Genomic DNA, 27,338 nt, shown 5'->3' with positions numbered 1-27,338 from the left:
TCTGCCTTAAATTGTTTTTAGATATGCCTGGCAGACTTGGCTCACTGCAAGAAATACAATCACACTTTCATTTACTAATATGCTAAATCAAAGTATAATCTTTTAAGCATTTGGCTTCAGAATGAAGACATTTCACTTTAAGCAAACCTAATAAGAATAGTCTTGATTAACTATAACACAACTGATTAGAGAATATGAATAAAAGCAAAGGGTCTTGTAATGTCAAAGCAAAAAACTCTGCTTAGTAAAGCATAGAATTAATTTTGATAAGTGGCTAAGAATGTCAGTTTTTTAAACTGCCAATAAACATTACAACATTAACTCTTGTAGCATTAAAAGTGAAATAATTGTCCAATGACCAACAGGACTTACAACTGGAGGAACTGAATCAGAAACACATTGACATTTTCACTATAAATAAAACCAGAAGACAAAAAAGGAATCTTCTGTTAACTGTAAAATCTGCCTTGAAAGGAGGTAGAAGAATTGGTTGTTGAAAGTCATTTGAAGGGACACTGAGTTATCTTACATCGTAGTATTCATGAGGAGCACAAGTAAAAAGCCCCACAAAGATGTTTGGAGCTTATGTCTCAACCTGTCCTGCAAAGGATAATGAGATAGAGAAATTCTAAAATCTTACAAATTAAAACAACATGTATAAATAAATTTTATGGGTTTCTTTATTAATGAAATTTATTAATATTAAAATTGCATCTTAAACATTAGGTCAGAACTAGTTCTATGAAAATTTAAATTGTGCTAAGCACGAATTGTAGAGAAGGAATTTTTAATGTATATCTTCTATTTGTGAGACATATCTGTCAAATGGCTTCACAGTTTGAATGTCATGAAGTCAATATTTCATTTCAAAAATACATAAATATTAAAATATGTTCAAGAGGATGTCACATTAACCTCAACCTTAAAGCACCAATTATGTTGTTTAGGCTTTTCATACTTTTAAGGAAGGCAACATTTAAAAAATTAATGCTAAAATTCTTTTTACATGTAGTTGAGTAATTTTTTTTTAAAAAAAGATAATTTTGCATCATCCATCAATATATATGTCTTAGCCAGACATTGGAGACAATCAATAAAAGGTGTCTAAAGTCAACGTTATGGAGGAAAATAGTGTTGCAATTACTAAACTAAATATTGCTTTTGATGGCTCCAAGTTTCTTCCTGAAACGAAAGTCTACTTTTTTTTATCTTTATTATTATGTACAACCTCCTCTGGTTTGACATTTAAGGCTTTTCATAGTGTGATTCCAACAAGACTGTTGCTCCTTCTCGCAAATGTACTCAATGTTCTATTTAAATTGGGTTAAACTTTTTATTCCTCACACACCAATGTTCCATTCCTACTCTGGCTATAGGCTATATATCTACAGGCTATATTCCCTTCCCTAAAATGTTTTCCCTCTTTACTTGTGTCTTTTTAAACTTCAGTACCTTTCAAGGTTCAGTTGATATTTCCTGTTATTAGTGCTCCCCCATTCACCAATATTACTCTACATTTATTTCGCTGTAGAAAGTTTTCTTCATAGAATTATTTATAAAATAATTTGTTTTGTTGGTACACGCAGTACCTAGCACTGGTAAATATTAAAATGCTTAATGCTTTGAATAAATTGACAACACTAATATTTTTCAAATGATTTACAGTTATGAATGGATTATCACTCTCAAGACTTAGTCACAGATCTTTCATTCAAAGGACAGTAGAAATGGGTAGGAACAAATAACAGTACATAAGAAGTACTGTTTAAAAGACACCAAAGAATGATTTCTCTCTCATCACACCCAATTTGGATCAAGGTACAACATGGAAACAAAGTAAAGAATGACAGATTGCTTTCTGTGGGGGGGGGGGGGGTGAGAGAAGGGAAGTAAGATTGAGGGGAAAATTGTAAAAGTCAAATAATATCTTTAATAAAAATAAACTTAAAAATAAATAAATAAAAGACACCAAAGAGATGTGTCACTAAAAAGAAATTGGGCTGTCATGAATCAAGAATAACAGATCAACATCAGACAAATCTATGCACTCCACTGTTGTGGAAATATGCCAAGAAAATTAAAGGAAGACTCCCTAGCACATTAAGTGGATCCATTGTGGAGATTTTATTAGACGATATGTACAAGAGTAGCATAAGAGGTTTGGACCCATGATTAAAAAAAAAAATGTTATCCAGAGGGATAGCAGGGAGAACTGATTAACTCTGAATATAAAGTAAAGTATAATTTCTTGCTTTGTGTTTGTGTGTGTGGTAGGGGAGGGGGGGTTGGTAATATAGTTAAAATGGATGTTTTGCATGATTCAACATGTAAAAATGCCAAAAATAAATAAATATAAATTTGAATTTTAAAAGTGCTTTATACAGGGTATCACCAAGAATCTTCATGTAATTTAAAAGTTATTACTACAGTAAGTCTTTGGGGCATTGTGTATATAATCTCATTGGTTCCTCTAATAATCTATTATCCTCATTTTACAGAGGAAGTTACTGAAACATACAGAGATTAAGTGATTTGTCTAAGGCAGAGGTGGGGAATCTTTTCTCTCTCAAGGGTCATCTGGATGTTTGTAACATCATTTGAAGGTCATATAAAATTATCAACTTAAAAATTAGCCTGACATATTTGGTCAAACATTTAATTAATTCACCACTAAAAAGCTCCTATATTTGTTGAATTTTGAGGCTCATCTCTATCTAATTGCCTCAGACCTAATGATTTCTGCTCCTAGGGTCATATAGTTAGGAAATGTTTGAGGAATGACTTGCACCCAGTTTCTTTGGATTCCAAGTCCATCATATCTGGTACTCCACCTAGCTGCTTCTGACTTTTTCAGAGACAGAATCAGTATATACCACTGTTGGGACTTGAATAAAAGTCTTCCTTACTAGAATGTCAGTTTGCCCTACTTTATATAAAATGGCCGGTTTTCCTTAATTGTTCTTCCCACTGTCATCCCTTTCTTTTAAAAATTTTTTTTTGTTACAAAGGGTGGTTAGAGAGGAAGAAAATTATTGTAATATAACAACAAAAGGCACTAATGTTAATAAAATTTTTAAAAAAGAGATAAATACAACTTGCTCACAAGGCAAGAGAGAGGGAAAAGAAGGAATAAAATGTAGAAAATGTAGAACTCAAAAGCTTACAAAAAAACAAATGTTTAAAACTATTTAAAACTATGTAATGGGGATATGGTTACAAAATGATAGAAGGCCATGATTTTGGAAAAATATGAAAATTTTTTAAAATTATTATAAAAATCCAAAAGACAATGGAAAGATACATCGGGTATAGAAATACAAGATAGCAAATTATCACTGATGACTTACACTATCTCACTTATGTAAAAGCCATCAAAGGCAGAGATAGGCTGGCCACAAAGTGAGCACGGGAGACAACAGATGGACAGCCTAATTACTACACTAATAGAAAACCTCTTGAGGTAAGCAGTCTGTCAAGAAGTCCAAGTATTTGGAAATCATCTTATTTGTTCTAATGCACAAGTGAAGAAAGCAATGGTCTTTCTCAATCCTGAAGTTTGCAAAGGCAAAGCCAGAAATCTTTTTTGAAATGGATGCTGTCCTAATTTCACACTTATCTGGTATATATGTCACACTAAAGAAGGAAAAATTTTGAAGGATAAGCCAAGAAGTTGTTAGAATTAGAGGAAAGTTGAGTTAACAAAAGAAACTTGGGAGGGCCTCCAACATGTTGGATGATGGGTTTTCTCTGGAATACAAAAACAAGAATCACACAGAGAAGGCATGTGAAGGAGAAGCAAAGATATAAGTGGAAATATCACTAGACTAGGAGTCAGAAAAGCTAGTCTGTGCTTTGCTACTTAATACCTGTGTGATCTTAAATCAGTCATTATCTCTGTTCCCTTTTCCTCATCAGCAAAACAAGGGGGTTGGATCAAATGATCTTTTCTACTTCTAATATTCTATGATTAGAATCTGTCCTGGTGAACAGAACCATATAAATATTTAAATAAAAATACAGATTAAGAATAATTTTAAAATATCTTTTGGGGGGGGTCCTGAATCCATGTTTTTATTGGTGTTAGAATCTCTAGCAAGAAAGGTCTCTTAAAGAATACTGGCAACTATTTTGCAACTTATAATCTTAAACTAAAATTAAGTATAATAAAAATTTACAGCAGAAAAGACATGTCAAATGATGCCAAAGACAACCATTTCTCTTTATTTTTCCTTTATAAAAATTAAGAGACATTTAGATGATTCAGATCAGTGACTCATTGTTCCCTGGAGCCACATGTATCTGTGCTGAAATGCAACACATGTATCTCTCTGCTTTTCATCTAACCCAGTAAAGTGGGTTAGATTTAGTGGGTTTCAACTAGCCTAAATTCAGATTTCTAACTAAAGGACAAATCATGAGATGATGAAATCTTCAAGCTCCAGATACTCACAAAAAAACCATGTTCTAACTGATGAAGAGTTAAAAATTTGTGTCAGTCTAGAGAGTGACCATATTGACTAAATGAGCTATACATGCCCCGACCCATTACATTGTATGTGCTTAAATGTGCACATGTTGTTTCTCCCCAAAGAATGGAATCTTTTTGAAACAAATGTCCATTTCTGTATCCCCAGCATAGCAGGTTCTCCATAAATGACAACTGTTTAAGTACTAACTATAGGTTGGGCACTCTGCTTAGATTAGGTTTACCAATATCAAAGTGAGATAATCCGTGATCTTAAGGAATTTTCATTTTACTGAACAACATGGCCTCAAACAAATAATTCCAAAACATATATAAAAGTAAATAATGGTCATGAGGGAAGAGGACACTGACAACTAGGGAAACACAGATACAAAGTACTTTCCCCCTTCACCTTCTTGGGTGAATATTATTATTCTCATTTTATAAACTGTAACTGGAATGCAAACCCAGGGCTTCTGATTCCAAGGAGTATAATGTAATGGAAAAGTATACTTTTCTTTAGGTCCTGGGAAAGAACCCTTTCTAATTCCCAATGATTTTAATTTAAGGAGTCTAAACCAAAAGATTAGCAAAGTTACTAAGAATATCAGGATATCTGTTTTGACTCTAATACTTAAAAGTTGTTTAATTCCCAGAAAATTATCTAATCTTTCTTGGCCACCTCTTTCTTCAATCTGTAAAATGAAGTTTGGATAAGATTCTTGATATCCCCTCCCAATTATATGATCCTTATTTTTAGAATATAAATTAATATCAAAGTAATAAAATTATTTCATGACTATTGTTGGTAATTTAAGCATTTTTCTAATTATAAAAATGTCAATTTTTTTTAAAGTGTTTATTCTACAAAAGTTTCTGGGAAAATCGAAAAGCAGTTTGGCAGGAATTAGGCTAACATCTCATATTTCTCCAAATGTATATATGACCTAGATATAAAAGTATATATTATAAACAAATAGAAGAGCAAAAAAGAAAATATCCTTTGAAACTATAAACAAGATAAAAGTTCTTGACTACAAAAGGGATAGAGATGAACATAGAAAACAAAATGGATAGATCTGATTGTGTAAAACTGAAGTTTCTGCACAAACCAAACTGATGCAGTTAAAATTAGAAACAGTAAAATGGAGAGAAAATGTTTGCATCATATTTCCCCGCTAAAGATATATAAGAACTAATTCAAATATATAAGAATAATGGCTATTCTCCAACAGAGTCATGATCAAAGCTTACGGACAAGCAGTAATTAAAAGAAAGTACATTACCTCCCTTCAGTTTGTACTGTAGTTAAGCAATTCAACTATACACATTCCTTTATCACTGACCACCAAGAAGCGTTTTCCTCCCTGAACCTTCACACATATTTTCCCTTCTCACTTCTGTGCACCTGAATACCTTTCGGGGAAGTATAAAAACTCTGCTGTGCCCATTACACATTTATATAATCAAATAATCTAAGCTAGGTTCATATGGCTATAGCACAATCTTTTTATTTCTCCCTGACTGACACATCTCAGTAGTAATTTCAAGTTTCTTCCCTTTTCTGTGAGCTTGTCTCCCTGTCTTACTAAAGAAAAACCCAAGTATTGATCCCGAGTTCTAATATCTCTTTTGCTCCACATCTCTCCAACCACATTCACTTCTTCATCATTCCAGTGTCTGAGAAAGGCAAAGTCCTAGAAATCTGCCTTATCTACTACCTGCTCCATTTCCTAGAAACCTATTTGAGTCTACCCCATCCTCAAAAAAAAAAAAAAAAACAAATTCTTTACTTGACTTTGGCATCTCTTTAAATTATGTTCCTACCCGGTCCTTCCATTCATTACTAAACTTGAAGAAATAATCATACTGTCTTTTCTCACTTCTTAAACTTTTTTACAATCCATAGTTCCAATCCATACTCTTTGCAAGGTTACCAATGAATAATTTATCTTTTTTTCACCTTGCTGAAACATTAGCACTAATGGCTATCCCCTCCTCCTAAATACCTCTTCTTTTGTGGGTGCTGTGATTGCTCTCCTTTAGTTCTATTCTTTACCAGCTTGACTTTTCCCTAAATGTCTTTTATTAGATCAACCCTTCCTTATCTCCTTAGCATGTGTCTTTCCCATGGCTTGGGAACCCACTGGGCCTCACCATCAATAGGGAATTTCTTTTTCATTTGAATTTTGCTGGACATTCTCCTTAACAGCAACAAAATGCCTCTGATGAGCATATGTCTCCTTATTTTATTATATTATATATATATATATATAATTACTATTATTATAGTTCAAAATTATGAAATGAAATAATTTTATTCTATTAAGAAAATTAATTATTCTCTACTCAGCAGCTAATAACCTAAGAACACATTAATTTTTCACTTGACTTACAGATGAAACCTATAAATTGTCTCACCATTAGGCTGTGAAACTCTGTGAAAGGACTGTTCTACTTGCAACAGGAGTGTCTAGCACAGTACTCTGTACATAAGTGCTTGAAAACAATTCTGTTCATTCATTCAAGGAATCATGAATTTTTAACATATGAATGATTTTTCCATGTTTAACATTATGCAAGAAATATTCATTAATATGCAAATCTTAGATCAGAGGTCTACATGAGCAATGTGCGTGGAACATTCCTTAAATGAAATTCAAACTCAATTAAACTGCAATCAGTAACTAAATAAAAATATAACTGAACATAGATGATGTTAATAGGAGGTTTCTTTTTTTAATATGCACTTTTCTAAGTCTATCATGAGAGAAGGGATCCTTATTTAAGTTTTAGGAGTCCTCATTTCTATTTGAGTTTGACACCACTGTCACAGACAAAGAATTGGACTCAGAATTGAATATGTTAAAAGTAGACTGGACAACTGGGAAAATGTGCAACTGGGGAAGTGCACTGTGTCTGGAATAGGGAAAACTCATCTTCCCAAACTCAAATCTGGTCCCAGAAACTCAACCCTGTTGGCTTCAATTGCTTATATATAAAAATGAGGTAAGGAAGAAAATTCCAAAAGGATCACGCAGAGTCAGGTATGACTGAACAATAACAATAATAATGACCTCAGTTTTTCTTTGAAATAAAGATTCATCTTTTTAATAAAATAAAATTTCACCAATGATTTGATATGTGATATGAAGTATGGAGTCTTAAGAATTCTGGCATGGTTCTGTAAGGAAATAGATGGGCCTGACCAAGTTTCAGTATATTACTGATGAATAGTTGTATAGGAGAAGTGGCACAAAAGAATTTAAAGATCTTTGACAGGAAAAGGAGTTAGATCAGTCAAATATGAGAAGCAAGTGATAACTATGAGCAGACTGTGTATTCTATTAGTGCCCATGTAAGGTCAAGAGATCTATAGGAAAATTCCAGCATCTTGGTGGAAGACTAAAGGGAGAACTTCCTCTTTATTAGAATGTAAGTTCTTTGGACTTTCTATTAAGAAGGCAAACTGCCCAATTCACACATACCTACTACAATAAAACCATAAAGTTTGCACCAAATTGAGCAATGATCAAGAAACACAAAAACAGGGGGCAAGAAAAGAGCCTCTCCTAGGTGCTCTCTCCAAAATCTTAAAATTATGACTAAATTTTTGAGAGACAGAACCCACAGAAAGATTCTCCAGACCAAGGTAACCTGGAAAACAGTGGAAAAACTCTGTTCTATGGGGTTAGAGGGACAGCCCCAGTCAGGAGAAACTTCAGTCTCCCGTGAACAGCCCCAGGCACCTAGGAGCACAGGCTCCCCGCAGCAGAAGCAGTTTCCTGATCTGCACCCCAGGGAGCACCAGGCACAACTTGGAAGATCAGCGGGAGACCTCTGCGAGCAATGGCAAAGCTCAGGCCCTCAGGGCAATTGCAGTACTCAGCATAGCAGCTGAGGCAGTCCATATCCAGGAAATGGAAGCAGAAGCCAGCAAGCAGGAGCCTCCAGGTAGCAGTGTCCTGAGTGCTCAGCCACTGAAGGTAAGGGAGTGGAGGGAGACTTCCAAGGTCTGTCCTCTGTCTCTGGAAAAGTACTCTGGGGCTCTGACCACATTCAGATCCTGATCATAGTCTAAGCCAACCCCGCCCCCCCCCATAGAACAGAGAAATCCCGCCAGTTCCATGGCAGAGGGGTGCACTTGTGGTCAAACACAGACCAGGAGAGCAGTCAGAGCCTCATACGCTGAAGTCATTCTGGGAGTGTCCCAATAAAACCCAAAAGCTCAGGAAGCACCCCAAAACCAGGCACAGGTTGGAGAAATGAGTAAACAGAGAAAAAAGAGGAACCGAACCATTGACAAATACTTTGTCTATGATCCCAAGGAGGAGCAAAATAATCAATCTGAAGATGAGAAAGTAGAAGCTTCTGCATCTAAAGACTTCAAGAAAAATGGAAGCTGGGCTCAGGCTATAACGAAGTTCAAAAAAATATTTTTTTTTTTTTTTAGTTTTTGCAAGGCAATGGGGTTAAGTGGCTTGCCCAAGGCCACACAACTAGCTAATTGTTAAGTGTCTAAGTCCGGATTTGAACTCAGGTACTCCTGACTCCAGGGCTGGTGCTCTATCCACTGCACCATCTAGCGGCCACCTCAAAAAAGATTTTGAAAATCAAGTAAGGGAGATAGAAGAAAAATTGGGAAAAGAAATGAGAGAATGCAGGAAAAACATGAAAATGAAGGCAGCAGCTTAGTCAAGGAAAGCCAAAAGAAAAATGCTGAAGAAAATAACATGTTAAAAAAACCAGCTTGGGTCAAATAGAACAGTTCAAAAAGTTATTTAGGAGAAGAATGCTTTAAAAAGCAGAACTGGCCAGATGGAAAAGGAGATAAGAAAGCTCTCTGAGGAAAACAAATACTTCAGATGTAGAACGGAGCTAACGGAAGCTGATGACTTTACGAAAAGTCAAGACACAATACTTCAACACCAAAGAATGAAAAATTAGAAGAAAATTTTAAACATCTCATTGAAAAAACAACAGATATGGAAAACAGATTTAGGAAAGGTAATTTAAAAATTATTAGGATACCTGAAAGTCATGATCAGGAAAAGAACCTTGACCTCATTTTTAAAGAATTCCTACAGGAAAATTGCCCTGATATCTTAGAAACAGAGGGCAAAATAGAAATTGGGAGAATCCACCACTCTCCCCCAGAAAGAGACCAAAGAAAATAACCCCCAGGAATATTTTAGCCAAGTTCCAGAACTCCCACATCAAAGAGAAAATATTACAAGTAGCCTGAAGGACACAATTCAAATATCGTGGAGCTGTAGTAAGAATCACACAGGATTCAGTAGAAACTACATTAAGGGCTCATAGGGCTTGGAATATAATATTCCAGAAGGCAAAAGAGCTTGGAATGCAACTGAGAATCAACTACCCGGAAAAACTGAAAACTGGACATTCTCTTCCAGGGGAAAGAATGGACTTTTTTTTTTGCAAGCCAATGAGTTTAAGTGACTTGCCTAAGACCACACAGCTCGGTAACTATTGAGTGTCTGGGGCCAGGTTTGAACTCAGGTACTCCTGACTCCAGGGCTGTTGCTCTATCCACTGCGCCACCTAGCTGTCCCAAAAAGATGAACTTTCAATGAAATGGAAATTTCAAATGTTCCTGTTGAAATGACCAGAGAGAACAGAAAGTTTGACCTTTAAATACAGGACTCAGGTGGAGCATAGAAAGCAGAAGAGAAGAGTAAATTATGAGGGACTTAATGATGATGAACTGCATGTATTCCTACATAGAAAAATGATACTGATGATACTCATATGAATGTTCTCATTTAATAGAACAGGTAGAAGGAGCTTTTATAAGTGAAGCATAGGAAAGAGCAGAATTTGAAAATATAATATATTGTAAAAATGGAGTCAATGGCTAAAAGGGAAATGTATTGGGAGCTAAGAGAAAGGAGAGGTGGAATAGGCTAAGATACTTTATATAAAAGATACACACACACACACACACACACACACACACACACACACACACATATATATTACAATGAGCTTTTGCAATGATACAGAAGGGGGGAAGGCAAGGGGGAATGAGGGAACCTTCACTCTCATCAGAAATGGCTCAGAGAGGAAACAGCATACATCCTCAATAGGGTATAGACATCTAGAATAAAGAGCAAAGGGGGATGGGGGAAGGGAGGGAAAGGAGAGAATAGTCAGTTATAATACATTATCTTTTTTAACTTTTTGCAAGGTGCTAGGATTGGGTGACCTATTTGGGACCACAGGGTCAGGTGCTTGCTGGGTCTCTGGGGTAGTATATGGGCTTGAGGGACTCTTGGCCCCAGGGCTGGTGTTCTGTCTACTGTGCCACTCAGCTACCCCTTTTTTTAGAAGAGGGACAGAGTGAAAGGAGAGAGAAAATATATGATAGTGGGAAGAAATGGATGGAGGGAATTACAATCAGCAACAGCAACTGTGGAAAAATATGGAAGTAACTTCTGTGGACTTATGATAAAGAATGTGAACCACCAGAGACAGAGCTGATAGTATCAGAACACAGACTCAAACATATTTTTTTCCCTTTCTTTTTACTTTATTTCTCATGAGGTTCTATATTTTTGTGGGGAGAGGGGGTATTATGTTTACTCTTAAACAAAGACTATTATCTTTAATTTTAAAAAAAAGAAAAAGCAAACCATTATCTTATTATATAATTTTGCCATCTCTTTATTTTTCTTCCTTAAGGATATGATTTCTTTCTCATCATATTCAACTTTAGATTAATGTATACCATGGAAATAATGTAAAGACTAAGACTGCCTCATGTGGGGGGTGTGGGGGAGATTAGGGGAAAAATTGTAAAATTGTAAAATTCAAAATTTAAAAGAAAAATACAAAAAAACACAAAAACAACCAGACAGGGCTGGTACTGCAGTAGTCAAGTCAGAAGCTAGGTTCAGGTGCTCTTAAATCCATCCCTAACACTATGTCCTGAGATGTCAGAGAGTCTCGAATATCAAAGATCCAGGGAGACCTAAGCCAGGGAGATGAAGGTAAGATTGGAGAATAGGGATTGTTTAATTCTATTTCATATTTGCATCCCCAGGGTTTCATATAGTACATGGAATATTGTTGTTGTTCAATCATGTCTAACTCTTCATGACCCCATGTACCATAATGCAACTACTGTCCCTCAAAAATCTGCCTAAGTTCATGTTATTTGTTTCCCTGATACTATCTATCTTAGCTTCTGCTGTCCCCTTTTCCTTTTACCTTCAATCCTTTCCAACATCAGGTCTTTTGCAATGAATTTCCTCTTCTCATTATATAGCCAAAGTGTTTAAGCTTCAGCTTCAGTGTAATATTCCAGTGAATAGCCTGAATTATTTTTTATGTATTAACTGATTTGATCTCCTTATTGTCTATGGGATTCTTATTAGTTATCTCCAGTACTACAATTTGAAAGCATCAGTTCTGTAGCACACATCTTTCCTTATAAACACTGGCTGACTGATCAGCTTGAACTGAGCTACATGCAAAGAGGATATGGATGGCTATCTTCACCATTGGTACAGCAGTGAAGTCATATTTCCTTCAAAATATCCACATGGCATGATCTTTAATGGAACAGTCCTACCACAAATGGCTTTTAGTGCTCCTGGCCATTCTTTATTTATAGGATAACTTGGACAAATGGTTAGATCTCTTTTGTTCCCTCATCTGCTTATGCATCTTTTGGGTCCTGAAATTGAAAATTGAATTTTCAATTTAATTCTAGTCTTCTTATGAAAGCTTGAAATTCTAATTCATTGAATAACCACTTTTTCCCTTGATGTCTTATTCTTAATTACACTGATTAAGTGATTCTTGGTTGTAATCCTAGCTCCTCTACTTCCTGGAATATCATGTATCATGCATGACCTCTAATCTTTTTGTGTGGTGACTGCAAAATTCTGTGGAATCCTGATTGTTGTTCCCTGATATCTGAATTGTTTCTTTCTGGCTAAATGCAATGTTTTCCCCTTGATCTTCTTATTTATTGAAAAATGCTATCCAGGTCCTCTTCTTGATTGTGACTTTATAGTATCCAATAATTCTGATATTGTCTCTCCTGGATCTATTTTTTTCAGATCAGTTTTTTTCCCCAATGAGGCATTTACATTTTCTACTATTTTGATGGACTCTTATGCCTCATAGCACCACACTCATAATTAGCTTCCACTCGTCCAATTTAAACTTTTAACTTTTGTACTTTCTTTTGTATTTGGTCAATTATACTTTTTAAGGAGTTGTTTTCTTCAGAAGATTTTTGTATCTTCTTTTCTATCTGGCCAATTCTACTTTTTAAGCAGCTATTTTCTTTTTCCAAGCTGTTTCCAAGCTTTTTTCATAATTCTCTGGCATCCCTCTCATTTCTTTTCTGAATTTTTCTTCTACCTCTCTTTTAATTTTAAGTTTCTTTTTGAACTTTTCCTGTTTTTCTTTGGGGTTCTGACATTGTTTCTTCTGAGTTTGTGTCTTGATCTTCCCAGACACTATAATAGCTTTTGATGGTCAGTCTTTTTTGCTATTTTTTTGTTCATCTCTTTTGGCCCTTTTCCTTTCTTTTTAAATTTGATCTTTGTTCTTGGCAAGAAAAGAGCCCTGTCTCAGGATTCTTGTGCCAGGGGCTGTAGACCCTGACTATTTACTTGTGCTGCACCGGTCCTTAGGTCCATGGGAAGACCCTCAGATCTGGTGCTGTGCTAAGGAGTAGGATGAAGGGGTGGCCAGTGCTGCTGGAGGCTGGGAAGGTCTGAGCAGCTTAGCTGGTGCTAAGCCAGGTCTGAATACTGGGGTCTAATGTGTGTTGAGATCAATGGGGCATTTCTGCATTTCTGGGGATACATGAGTACAAGAAGATCTGGTCACTGTAGGTTGCCCATTTGCCCTGGGGCTATGATGAAACTACATGGTGGTTCTAAGAGCTGGAGTTTGCCCATTCCCCTGGCTATGTGGGAGAGTTCCAATGTTGGCATCGGCCTGCTCCACTGCAGTGGAGCTCAGGATCTACCACTAGGTTTATCAGGTAGGGTTTCTTAGGATGCTTCCCATCCTAAATTTCACTCCCTTTTACCCAAGACAGAACTTTCCTGCTACTCTTCCAAGTTTTTTGGGCTCACAGATTGTTTTACCCTATCTTTTTGCTGGTTCTGCTGCTCCAGAATTTATTTGGGGGCTAATTTTTTGGTTGCTTAGAGGTAAGTATAGGAGAGTTATGGTGATTTACTACCTATTCTGTCACCTAGGCTCCAAGAAATTTGGCTATGTACTTTAAATGAAAAGTAAATAAAATCATCTCATTTTTTCAATTCCTTGTTTAAAGGTGAAATTTAGTTTGAAAATGATCATGTAAATCACATTCAAATCTTTCCCCAATAAGTCTACTAAACTCCTCCAGGGCATATAAAAGAACCTGTGGTTTGGCAAAATGAAGGGATTTGAGAACTGAAAGAATAATAATATGGTGCCCTCATAGCATGAAAAAGAGTTCTTTGTTCACTCACATAACAGCATTGCTGAAAACACTATTTCCATTCTTTTATATACCACAAATTTTAACTGTATTTAATCTTTCTAGTACCCAGGAATATTAAATGAAGTAGTTCTATGTATATTTAATAATGAAAGATGGAAAGTGAAATTTAATTGTTTCCCTCACCAAGATGATGATACATTATAAAATTCCTCACCTGTACCTTTCAAGGTACATTTTGTTCTACTTAAACAAAACTACTTTTTGCCTCAATTCAATTAAAGAAAACACATGCAATGCATTGTAATGCAATGCACTAGAAATAAAATGAAATAAAGACACACATTCTTTTGTCTAGGAATTTATGAATACACTTGGGAAGGAGAAAGATAGGATATATACAAAATCATAATGTAAATTATAAGATATGCTTGAAAAAGGTATAAATAGCATAATAGGAGAGATCTTAAAAGGGAGAGTTCATTTATATAATGCTGGTGGTGTGGAAAAAAAAACAGGAAAAATTTCATGGAAGAGTTAATGGTTTAAGCTTGATTTTGAAGAGAAGGATTTTAGAAGGTAGAGGTGAAAACATTTCAAATAAGATATCATGTGTTAAGGCCTGGAAACAGGAAAAGAGCAAGATGAGATAGAAAACTGCAAATGACTTGGACTGGATAAGCAAGGATCAGTAAAAGGGGTTATCTCAGTGTCAAGCTAAGAATTGTTTTGAGAGGGCCAAATTGAAGGCCAGAGTTTGCTCACCCTGAACTTCTAGAATGCTTGAAAGAGAATAGTGTAAACTAAGGAAAGGTATGAAGAATGGAGAAATGCAATTGGACCTTTACTATAAAGAAGATTTTTCTGGCAGGGATGCTGAAATAAAGGAAAAGACTTGCAGACGGGTTAACCAATGAAGAAACTATTACAGTAGTCCAGGTATAAGTTTAGAGATAAAAAGGACCTGAAAGACGATGTGATGGAGATGGAGTATTCCTGAAACATTCTCCCTAGCTACAATGTCTTCCTTATTTTGGTCCAAACATTGTCCCTTTCTCAAATTAAAGATATTTTGAGCTCAAAACTCAATGTTTATATCTTTAAAAAGTGGGGTGGAATTAGATTTTTTTGGATCCTCCATCTTTCAATTTCTACTGTCTTGGACTTTTTCTTTTCTTTTTCTTTTTTGCAAGGCAATGGGGTTAAGTGACTTGCCCAAGGTCACACAACACCTACTAAGTGTCAAGTGTCTGAGGTCACATTTGAACTCAGGTCCTCCTGACTCCAAGGTCTATGCTCTTGCCTAGCTGCCCTTATGTTGTGCTTTTCCTACAAAAACCATTCTAAATGGAATATTCCTTCTGTTTCAATGCATCTTCTTATGCTTCTTTATATTACATCATTTTTTGGGGTCTCTCAGAATAGTTATCAGGTCATAGTTTATTCTATAATATGTCTACTACAATAGTACATACCTAATAAAAAAAATTTAATCTAAAGATCACAGATGTATATCAGAATTATAAATTCCTTCTTCAACATGCAACATCATTATTGAGGGCTAACATTAACAAAGTCCATACCTAAAAATCTTGTATTTAATACAAAGTATGACTTGGGGACCCTCTACTCATCATTAATAATTCATATAATTCCAAAAGTAAAGTTAGATAAATACCAGAGATGGTGATGTTTAAATGTTTAAATATCCAGATTATTTTATGTTCACTGAAATCAAGGAATTTTTATCTAAAAGATATCATCTGGTCTAACCCCCTCATTTTACTAATGAGGAAGTTGAGGATAAGAGAAAGTTCACACAAAAGAAATAACAGACCCAGAAATCAAACCAAGTCCCTCTGATTCTAACTGTAGCTTTTTTCCCCACTATATAAGTTTGACATACTTCCTTTTTATTTTTTCCCCTTTCTCCTTTGCTTAAGCCTCCAACTTAACGACAGTATTCCCTTGCAGTACTAATGTAAACCACAGTGACTAGTGGAAGTTCTTTTGTTTTTATTTTCTTGATTTGCACAACTGATTCCAGTAGCTAATAGTGATGAACTAAGTAAGCTTAGTACTTCACGGACAGACCAATTTAGACAATAATGTTTTATAATCACTAAAGCATGCAGAAAGGCAAATATATATGGTATTGCTTTGTCTTGAGAGACGACAGAGATTTTCCTAAAAGCTAAAGCAACTGTATTATAGAATGTTAAAAAAAAACACGGGGTATAGAGTCAAGAGAACTGGGATTTGATTACCCTGGTTTGATTTTAAGTCATTTCATCTATAGTGGACTCAATTTCTTTATTTGGAAAGTGAAATGGCTGGACTAGGTGATCTTTAAAGGAAAATGAGAGCTTTAGAATCTACATTCTGTGAATGAATTTTGACCCTCAAAAAATATGATTTGAGGAATTTCAGTGGACTTTGTACAAGTCACAGCACCTGAAAATATCCTATACACAGCACTGGAATCACAAAGGAAGTATTACTTACCAGGAAGAATATTAAGAAAGGAAGAGAACATAAATGTTACTTTTTTGGAACTGTCAATGCAGGGTTCCCAGAGATAGTAGTTAAGAGATTATGGGATAGGGAAGAACTGGGAGAACAGAATGTGATATTAAAGCACCCACTTTACAGATACTTAATTTTACAATAAATACAATGGGAATTTCCCTTTAGAAAAAGATATTTTCTTCGCTTATAGAAAGAAAATTTGCCTACCTTACACTGTCTAAAAGTTTAACTTGTTATCAAGTGTTATCAAGTATTTAAATATGGCTCTTCAATAAGTCTTTGGATTTGTGATCTTAAGGATGTAAGCATTCCTTCCAACAACACAGATCAAACACATTCATTTAAATGTAGGTATACATTAGGAAAAAAATTTCATCGGGCTACCACTGGCAAACTTTCAAACACTTCCAAACAAATAAGTCACTTTAATGTGAAGAAAGTGAAAGTCTTTTTAGTCTTTTTCAAGTATGAAATCAATATCTTCAAATATACTTTATTCTCACCTCAGGAGCAAACATGGTCTCATAGGAAGGATTGTATTGAACTTCCTTAATGGCAGGATCAAGATGGACTCCAGTCTCCACATCTTCCTAAAATAAATCAAACACATGAACTTTAATTATCTTGCAATTGATATATTTCTTTCACTTGTATAAGCAGTGATTTTAAATTCATATCTAGTTTGTGACCAGTTCCTATCTTTCTAGTCTTCTAACACTTTTTAATCACCTCCTACTTCTTCTTTTATTCAATCCAGCAACACCAATTTCTTGCCTATCCTTTTACAGACCTAGAAGGCCAGATATTTCAGAAAATGTGGCATAAAATTTTTTCATTCATTTTCATTTAATAGAAGATTCATTTTGTGGGGTGGAATTTAAAAAGGACCATTAATACAACATTAACATTTCTAAGATACTATGTATGTGGCATAAATATGTATGTGTATATCACATATATGTATGTATATATAGAGACAGAAAGAAGTTCAAAAGAAGACTCAGGAAAGGGCAATGTTAGTACCATGATGTTAAAATTTATATAAATACGGAAGTATATGTATGCACATAAGAATGGACATGAATGTATATATAATATATAATATAAAACATAGAGTCACACAGATAATGTATGCAATAAAGATGAATGGTTTTATTTTTATCTATATCTATATAGATATATAGATAGAGAGAGCAAGAGCGCAAGAGCCTTTTTGTTTTTTTCCTATATAGAAATGTTTTTATTTGTAATGTTTGTTAAATTCACAAAATCTTTTCTTCAGTCTTGATTATCATCAGTTATTTTATAAAATATTTCTAGTGTTCTGTGATTAATAAAAATAAGTATAACTGTTTTTGAAGGTTAAAATTGCTGTCAAAATCAGGTATGTTTTTCCAAAATAAATCTTTTTTATTTTCTGAGCAAGTATAGAACATCCTCTCATTAATGCCTATAATTTTAAATCAGTATGCTTTGATTTTTCTTTTAGGAATTACAAGCAAGTTCAGTCAATAAATAATCTAACCGTCAAATAACTGATACAAGTGGATGCCCTTAAATGAACAAACACTTTTTTGTGTAGCTACAGAGAAGCAGGTAGAGTGTGTGTGTGTATGTGTATATACATACATACATACATACATATACATATATATATATGTTCTGGGAATTACTAACTTGCCTAGGTAAATAAGAGAAATAAATATTCTGCAAATAGAAAAAAAAACTAAAGTAAGGAAAGAGATGTGTCAAAATGTGTGATACGGATTGTAAAAACCTGAAAAATTAAGAAGGGACAAATCAGCTTTTGGAAATTTCTTTTTGTTGTTGTTGTTGTTGTTGTTGTTTTAGTTTTTGCAAGGCAATGGGGTTAAGTGGCTTGCCCAAGGCCACACAGCTAGGTAATTATTAAGTGTCTGAGGCCGGATTTGAACTCAAGTACTCCTTACTTCAGGGTCGGTGCTCTATCCACTGTGCCACCTAGCCACCCCTTTTGGAAATTTCTTATGATGTTCACAAGGAAGAAAATTTCACACCTCTGCTCTTCTGTTCTCATTATTAATAGGATGTGTGGGTAAAATTCTCAACTTTCTTCTTTGGCTGAAGCCAAAGGAGAGAACCTGACCCAGGGTATTGATACTTACCCAAAGAAACCAAGTGCTAAAACATTCTCAGCACAATAGCTACATCTCCAAAACAATTTCTAGAAAGTTACCCTACCTAGTGGCTCTAATTCAAAGTACAAAAATGATGTCATATTAGATTATAAAATATTGTACTTTTATCAGATTTGCCAGGCACACAAAAATATGAATCTTTTTCTAACCTGTTAAAACTCTGCTAAAACAAAAAAGAAAATAGCTTTTAAGTAAGCTTTGTTATCTCCCTACCAAAACTTCCTCCTTCTTACCTGATGGAATATAATTTCCTTGAAGGCAGGGACTCTTTTAGTCACCCCTCCTCTGAGTACTCTCTAACTTATCAGTCCTTCCCAAACCATGGCAACTAGAACTGAAGAGAATACTTCAACTGCCTACTGGACATCTAGAACTGAGTATCTCCTAAATGTATTAAACATGTCCAAAACAGAATTTACTATCTTTCTTCCAAACCCCCCCTCTTCCCAACTTCCCTATTACTATCCATCTTCCTAGTCAACCAAGTTCTTCAATAAAGTATCATCCTTAATTCCTGACTCCCCCCCCCCCGCCTCCCCACAACCAACTTGCTGATACGTTTCTGTAGTTTCTGCTTTCACAACAACTATCACTATATACCCTTTTCTTCACTCATATAGCAGCTACATCATTTCAGGTCTGAACTACTACTGCAATAACTTTCTGATTAGTAGCCCTCAACTCTGTCCCCAGTCCAGTCCATTCTCTTCTCAGTTATCAAAGTGATCCTCCTGAAGTACAGGTCTGAAGATGTTCCTCACTTAACTGAATAAACTTCAGCGGTTTCCCTCAGTATGGATTTTAAAGCCTTTAAGGAACTGACCAGTTCCTACTTTTCTAGTCTTCTGACACTTTTTAATCACCTCCTACTTCTTCTTTTTTTCAATCCGGCAACACCAATTTCTTGCTGCACCTCACAGAAAGTACTCTATCATATAGCACTATCCTTTTACAGACCTGGAGGGCCAGATATTTCAGAACATGTGCCATAAAGTTTTTTCATTCATTTTCATTTAATAAAAGATTCATTCTAATAATCATCACTATAAGCATACCTAACTGGAATGCATTATTTATTTCTAAAAAGTTGTATACAAATCAACTCTTGGTAAAGTGAATATGTAAGAATCCTTAGGAAATAATTTATTTAACGGAAGTCTGTGTTGAATTTTTAAAAATGCCCTTTTTGGGCTTTAATTTCCACTTCTGTAAAATGAGAGAGTTAGCCTGGAAGAAGGTTGGAAAAGAAAAGGATAAAAATCTAAAAACAGAGATGAAATACAGAGTAAACAAATATACAGCTGCTATTATTGCTATGAAGAATAAGATAAAATAAGAAGATAAATAAGATAAGAAGATAAATCAATGAGGGAAATGTTAGGTTCTTTCTGTAACAAGCAGTATTCTTTCAAGAAATTAGTTGAGTTTTCAAAAAAGTGACTGTCTAGTAACCTTCATTTCTTTCAACAACTCTGACAAAGGACACTGAAAGAATAGGAATGCAGGGAGGGTAAGAATGACTAAATAACCTATAAATGAAATAATAAGTCCCTAGGTGTAGAGTTGATTGTGGTTAATTCTGAGAACAAGTGCCATGGGATCATTTAAACTAAATTTGCATTAAGGGAAATGTTTTCTGATAATTTAGATTTTAGAATAATAAAAAAAAAAATCAAAGGAGAATTTATTTGGGGCATAAAAGACATTGTACCAATTTATTCCTTGCCAAAATGTTCATTTACAGCCAAAATAAAATTGTTCAAATGTAAATGAACATACATACCTCTCTCAAACATAGCAATCTACTTTTGACAAACTTCCATATGTTTCTATTATAATGTACAATAAGCTTAAGATATGATGATTCTGATCAAATATGAAGGTCATAATACAAAACATACAATACACAAAAATATAAAATCAAGTTCGCCATCTTTTCTAGCACTATAATATGAATACATACATATATACTTATTATAGTGCATAAATTCTAAAGTTTGTTCATTGGAGTGTCAATTTTTGTCTGGTTTCTTGTGCAGTACCCTAAATTCTAATCTTGGACCACCCCAGTGAACACTTTTTATTCCAAGCTTGTTTTTAAGACATGCTTTTAGAACAATTGCTCAAAAATTTTCAATACCAAAACAACTTTATTCAACCCAACACAATTTTCTACCTTTACTTCTTACTATTAATACCTATCCAGGTAACCCCCCCCCATTAAAATGAATGCTGATTTTGTGCCTCTGTTCACCAGAAGGCTCTTGCCCTCTACACTTCCTCCTAATTCCTAGACATCCAGTTTAAATATTATCTCCTCTATGAAACTTCCACTGACCCAAAACAATATTTCTTTCTTTTGTAGGGTTCCAGTGCTTTGTTCCTTTCCTATAGCACTTTCATGGGATAGCTTGCATTATAAAAAATAATTTACATGCCTTAATTCTCTTAGTAGACAACGATTAAGCTTAGTGAGGGCAAAAAACGTAGCTTATTGTTTGAATCTCCACTACAACACCTAGCACAATCCTTCTTGTGCATATGGTAGATGCTCAATAATCATGAACGCAAGTCAAGAAACAAAGCAGACCTATTACTACTTCGTAAATTCTTGCATGCAATTCTAACCTGGCATTTGATAATGAAAAAAATTACTCATCTCTTGTTTAGTATGCTTCCCACAAAAAATATTCTAGACCTTCTCATTATTTTCTAAGTTCCTATTCTATCCTCCCCATTCTCACTACTGTCAACTGAACCAAACAGACCTCTAACCTGTGGATGACAGGAGCCAAACAGCAAGCTAGGGACAAGGAAAATCAGTAAATAAACAGAAGTTTAATTTCAAGGTGAGTAAAACAGTTTTCAAATGAAAGAAATTAGATGTTATGTGCTTCCCCCAATGGGGGACCCCTACTTTAGTGTGGTTAAACCTAGTGGCTCTGAAGTAAACCCAAGCCCTGACAATGAGGGGTATCAGTAACAATGTGACAAGTTTGGGTCAGTTTCCCATCCAGAACTTCTCTGGTGCTTGTCCAATCTCTGAAAACACCTGGTGCTGGTCAAAGTAATTCAATAATTATGTGATTTATCTAGAGGGTGAGCACAAAGGATTGTTATGCCAAACTCAGGGCACAGGCTGCTTGCTGGGCCTTAGATCTGGAAAACAGGATGTATCCTAATATCTTGACATTACCAAAAACAATAAAAAGAAATGCCATCCTAACTTCCTCATCAGTCTTACCTTCATTCCCTACAATTTGGAGAGTTCTGTTTTTGGGTTCTCTTCTCTAAAGCTAATCAATCCATTGTTCCTCCTGACTGTATATAAACTTTGCTCCCACATGTGTATTCTTCCTTTAGCCTCTCCCATTGAGTTTCCCCCATTGTTCAAGTATGTAAAATAAGTTTGGTGCTCCACTATGACTTTCCTATTAACTATATAAAAATATAGTTTACACTTACTGTTTCAGTTTGCCCACTTTTTATTCTCTTAACTCCCTATCATCTATCACATCTACTTTATTCAAACATCTTAGTTGGGTTTTTTTTTGCCCTTCTCATAAATAATATACATGTCCACTACTATTAATTTCACTTGAGATCTCTCCATCTGGAAGCCTTTTTTCACTTCTTCATATATTACCCATTCCTTCTAGGACTTCTCCAGCCCACGTTAAACTCTCCTCTGGAAAATAATAATCTGCCATACACATTAGAATTTAACCATATGTTCAACTGTACTATTCTCTAATTCAGTGGTTTGAAAACCTTTTAATCTCAGGAACCCTTTCTACTCTTAAAATTACTGAGGACCCCAAAGAGCTTTTGTGTGAGTTATTTCTCTTGATACTTGCCATAATAGAAATTAAAATATCTTTACATTATTATGAAAGTTTTGACCTTGTAGAACCTCTGAAAGAATTACAGGAATCCCACAAAAGACGGAATCCACACTTAGAATCCCTGATTTGACTATTTCATGCCTCTTAATACTATTTCACAATTAGCTTGTAAGCCCATTTAAGTATATATCTATAGCTCACTACTTTTAACTTTTAACCACCAATAGTGGTTTTGCTAGCTAGAAATATAACTATGTTCAAAAAGGATTGCTAATTTTTCTCCCTTGACCAGATGTATCTGGAGAAAAAGCAAGTTGTAAGTCCATAATTTTAACTATATCTCAGTAGCTGACTAGTTTTGTGGCCCAGGCAAGTCACTTAACCTTTGTTTGCTCATCTGTAAAAATGCAGATAATAATGGCACTAGTGCTAAGAGGTTGCTATGAGGATCAAATGAAATAATAAGTACTTATTTCAGCACATACCATACGCCACATAGATATCAGTGATTACTATTATTACTGAATACTAAATTTAAACTTTAAAATAACACATACTGTAATCTTGGACCACACCAATTATGGATGCTAAGGGAGAATGGAGGGAACTAGGTTAAATACTCTTCTGGTGCAATCCCAATGTGTGATATCTAGGGTAGATAGCATCCAGTGTTCTGGACATCGAGGTTGTATATTGTTTAATTGAGGCAAGTTTTGCATCTAAGTTGTTTTGAGTGGCTTCGAATGCCTTGTAGACAACTTCCTCTTCAGTGAACTCTCCTACAACTTGGGCTGTTTTCACAAGGATGTGTCCTGTAGGTGGAACTGAACTGATTTAGATCCAAAGGTAGAGAAAGGTTTTTAAACTTCTTAAGGTGGAGAGCATCACATCCTACTATAGTCGCTAGCTCACTGACTGAACAATTCCTTTATCCTCATCAGTGCAGGGTCCCATCAGAGTACTGGCATATCTCTGCATCCTAGTTCTCTCCAGTCATGGGCCAAGTCCTTGTTTTCTCTCTTCCTTTCTCCTGCATCCTCATGGCTAGTTTTCCAGGTGGTTGAGTTGAAGGTCTCATCACCTCTTAGCTTGGTGGGATTTCTCTCATTGCCATCCTTTAATGGTTAAACAATGGCAAAGCTCAATCAAGGCAAGTATGGTATCTGCTTTTCTGTCTATCTATGTACGGCTTTCTTAACGAATATATCTGGTTCCTAACCATACCTTTTTTTATATATATTTTTGAACATTTTAATTTGCTTTTTCAACAACACATAATGATAATTTTCAATCCTTCTCCCCACCCACCCCAATGCTTTTGAGTTTTACATTTTTCTCCCTCCTCTAAGCATACATTTTTAAATGGTTTTTTGCACTAACACTATTACTTGCCAACTCCAATTCAGAACACGACAGGAATTCTTAACCTAGGATTCATGGATAGTCATCTGGGGAACCATGGATTTGGATGGGAAAAAAAATCATCTACTTCAATATAACTGGTTTCCTTTTTGTATATTTTATGCTTAAATTTAAAAGCATTATTCTAAGGTGTATAAAGCCCTTTGCAAATATACATGTTTCAAACCCTTGCTTTAACATGGAAAGTGGTAGTGTGATGTAACTGAAAAGGGCATTTTAGGAGTCAACAAACCTAAATCATAGATCTAGCATTTTTCCCTACAAGCTACATAAACTTTTTAGGTCTCACTTTTCTCATCAATAAAACAAAAGTTCATCTTAGATTCTAGAATTCTATGTCTAAATTAAGAATTCCTACCCTTTCTTTGTGTGTCAAACTCCTTTGGAAATCTGCTGAAGCCTATGGCAACCTGCTCAGGATAACATATCTGGAACATGTTAGGTATTTAATAACTGTTTAGTGATTTTTAAATGACTATAAAGGAAACTGTGTTGAAACAGCTATCAAAATATTTTCTAAAAACAGTTTACTCCCAGGATAAGAACCTTTTTCTAAAACATAACAAAATACATGAGTATACAATTAAGGTATTTTCTTTCCCATTTCTTCATAAATTAAACACAGAATTCAGACATGGTATACAATAATATAATATGTCTAAGTGATAAATATCTGACTTGTAAGCATCCTAGACATATTTAGCCAATCAATGAGATCCAGAGTGTTTTAAGACATGGTCTACCTTGATGGACTTCCTCTTTCCATCAATGCAACAATCAGGGACAATTCTGGGCTATCTGTGAAGGAAAATACTATCTGTATCTAGAGAAAGAATTGTGGAGTTTGAACAAAAACTAAAGATTATTACCTTTAATTTTGGGGGAAAACTTATCTTATTCTGTAATTTTGCTATCTCTTATACTTTATTTTTCTTCCTTAAGGATGATTTCTCTCTCATCACATTCATCTTAGATCAATGTACCATGGAAATAAATGTAAAGACTAACAGACTGCTGGGGGGGGGGGGAGCAAGAATAGAGGAAAAATTGTAAAACTCAAAATAAATAAAATCTTTCTCAAATAAACTAGGGGGAAAAAAAGACATGGTCTGAGACAAAAAGAAATGTAGTCCAAAAAAAACCAGGATATTTTGCTAAGTTTCAGCCATCAAATTTTATATTCCCTTGGGCATAAAATAGATAGGGATATGATTTCCCAAATAGACAGAGGGAGATTAGAAAGGAAGAAGAGGGAGGGGAGCAATATAAAGAGGGAGAGGAAGGAGCAAGCTGCTCTGCCCAAATGCAACTGCCAGTTGGGTTTCCAGTGGGGCAGCTCCTACTACTCACTGTTTGTTGTTTATCCTTCATTTGTTTTGCTTGGTTTTGTTTTTGGGGTTTTTTTTGTCCTTCAATCTACTAAAGGATCATGCCATCAGAAAGATGTCACGACCTGCAAGTGAACTGCAAGTGGACTCAGGTGAGGCAGTCACCAGGCTCATTCTCTCCTCAGAGAGTCACCGGGTCCAGAGATGGCACTAGAGGCATTGGGAGGCCCTGCTGGTCTTTTAAATCTCAGTTCTCAGTTTATTCGAGGTGATACCCATTCGTTGATTAAGGTTAGGGGGGAAAAATCGAAGCAAAAGAAAATTCTTTAAAATTAAATCAAAATTCCTTAAAATTCTTTAAAATCAAATCAAAATTCTTTAAAATTCTTTAAAATTAAACCAAAATTCTTTAAAATCAAATCAAAATTCTTTAAAATTCTTTAAAATCAAATCAAAATTCTTTAAAATTCTTTAAAATCAAATCAAAATTCTTTAAAATTCTTTAAAATCAAATCAAAATTCTTTAAAATTCTTTAAAATCAAATCAAAATTCTTTAAAATTAAATTAAAATTCCTTGAAATTAAGTTAAAATCCCAAAATTAAATTAAATTCTTTAAAACTAAATTAAAATTTTTAAAATAACCAGTTATTTTTCCTAGTTAAAAAAAAGGTAGAAAAAAAGCCAAAACGGAAACAGTCGCTACTTTATGTGAGGATGCCAACCATGACAGAGAGAGAGAGGCTGGGGCTGGGAGATTTAATATCTGGGATCAAGCCTCTAAGTTTCAAGGAGGTGTGGGCGAGAAATGAAAGCAAAGGGGCAGGTGAGGGAGGGGATCAGAGAGGTGAGAAGAGAAAGGAAAATAAAGAGTTCACGGAAACCCCAACAAGGTAAACGAAGGCCGGCTGGGGTCCGCTGGCGAGGGCCTTTAAACTCCCGAGAGGGCAGTGCGCCTCAAAGCTGAGTGCCCAGGCCCCGGGTCCGGCCGGCTCACGCCCCCCCCGCCCCATGACGAGGGAGCCATCAGGAAGCGCAAGGCCCGAGGGTCTCGGCCTGCCCTCCAGGGGCTCCCCGCCCCCAGGGTCCGCCCGAGACCCCGACCTCCCCCTCCTCCGCCACCCAAATGCTCACCTTAACGGCCACCTCCGGCGCCGCGTCCACCGTCCCCACCAGAGAGAGCTTGGCCGAAGGCGCCTTCTTTAGGTGGATGAGGGAGTCGGCGGCCGGCAGGGAACAGCGGCCGGCCTCGTCGTCGGAGTCGGACTCGGACCCCGAGGCCGAGCCGTAGGAAGCCGCCAGAGCCGCGATGGCAGTCGACATGACTGCGGCTGCGACTCTCCGGGGGTATCTCGGGCCTCAGCGGAAGAAAGAGGCGCGAGCGGAAAGGTCCTAAAAAATCCTTCTTCTCCGTTGAACCTCTTCAAAGTCCGATTCCACGTCAATTCCAGGAGTTTTATATTACTGGCTATTTAAGCTTTGATCTATTCGTAAAATACGTGGGCCTTGAGTTTAAGAATTTAATGAGTAAAAGAAGGGGGGGGGGGAAACTACGTTTTTTTTAGACTTTCCAGGACCTTACCGGCTTAATTAAAAGACAAGCGAGCTAAATGCCATTTCCGGACGCGGCGTCGGGGAACTGAAGCATCACGGGAAATGTAGTCTTCTTTGTGGACTTTCTGACTCCGCCCCTCAGCGGCTGGTCTCATGCAATTGGCTGGAGCCTTACCTTCTCCCCTCGCCCATCCTCGCTCCTCTCTGGCCCCTTCCCCCAAACCCAGGATCGGGCTGTACCACGCAGCCTCTGGGAAAGGGGTGGGGAAGCGCGGCTTTCATGCCGCCAGGGGTGTGTTGGGGGTTGGGTTTCCCGCACCCTCGAAGCCTGCACCCGGGCCCGGGGTCCTGGGGAGGAGATGGAGGGTGGTCGCCATCGGACGCCCACCGGGGGATAACCCTCTGGCGGAGGCCGGGAGTGCGGAGGGAGGGTGCGGGAGGCTCGCTGCCCCCCCTGTGTCACGCTCCCCTTTCTCTCTCCCGCTTGTGGGGCTCCGCGCGCTCCAGCTAGGGGGCGGGGTGGGGGGAGGGTGGAGGCTCGCAG

General features: G+C 36.2%; 1 protein-coding gene across 1 annotated transcript in view; it reads right to left on the bottom strand.

Annotated features, from left to right (window-relative positions):
• CDC40 (cell division cycle 40) overlaps positions 1-26,627 on the bottom strand; it is a 64,990-nt gene extending 38,363 nt beyond the window's left edge. The window contains exons 1-2 of the mRNA XM_074187337.1: positions 26,375-26,627; positions 16,973-17,059 (exon numbers count right to left, since the gene is read on the bottom strand). Of these exons, the coding sequence (XP_074043438.1) occupies positions 16,973-17,059; positions 26,375-26,563 (276 nt within the window). The 5' untranslated portion in view covers positions 26,564-26,627. The remainder of the gene's footprint in view (positions 1-16,972; positions 17,060-26,374) is intronic.
• Between the last annotated feature and the right edge of the window lie 711 nt (positions 26,628-27,338).

The sequence above is a fragment of the Macrotis lagotis genome, chromosome 5, assembly GCF_037893015.1.
Source record: "Macrotis lagotis isolate mMagLag1 chromosome 5, bilby.v1.9.chrom.fasta, whole genome shotgun sequence".
In the NCBI taxonomy this organism is placed as follows: Eukaryota; Metazoa; Chordata; class Mammalia; order Peramelemorphia; family Peramelidae; genus Macrotis; species Macrotis lagotis.
The sequence above is the reverse complement of the archived record's forward strand: the minus strand, read 5'-3'. Positions and strand labels throughout refer to the sequence as shown.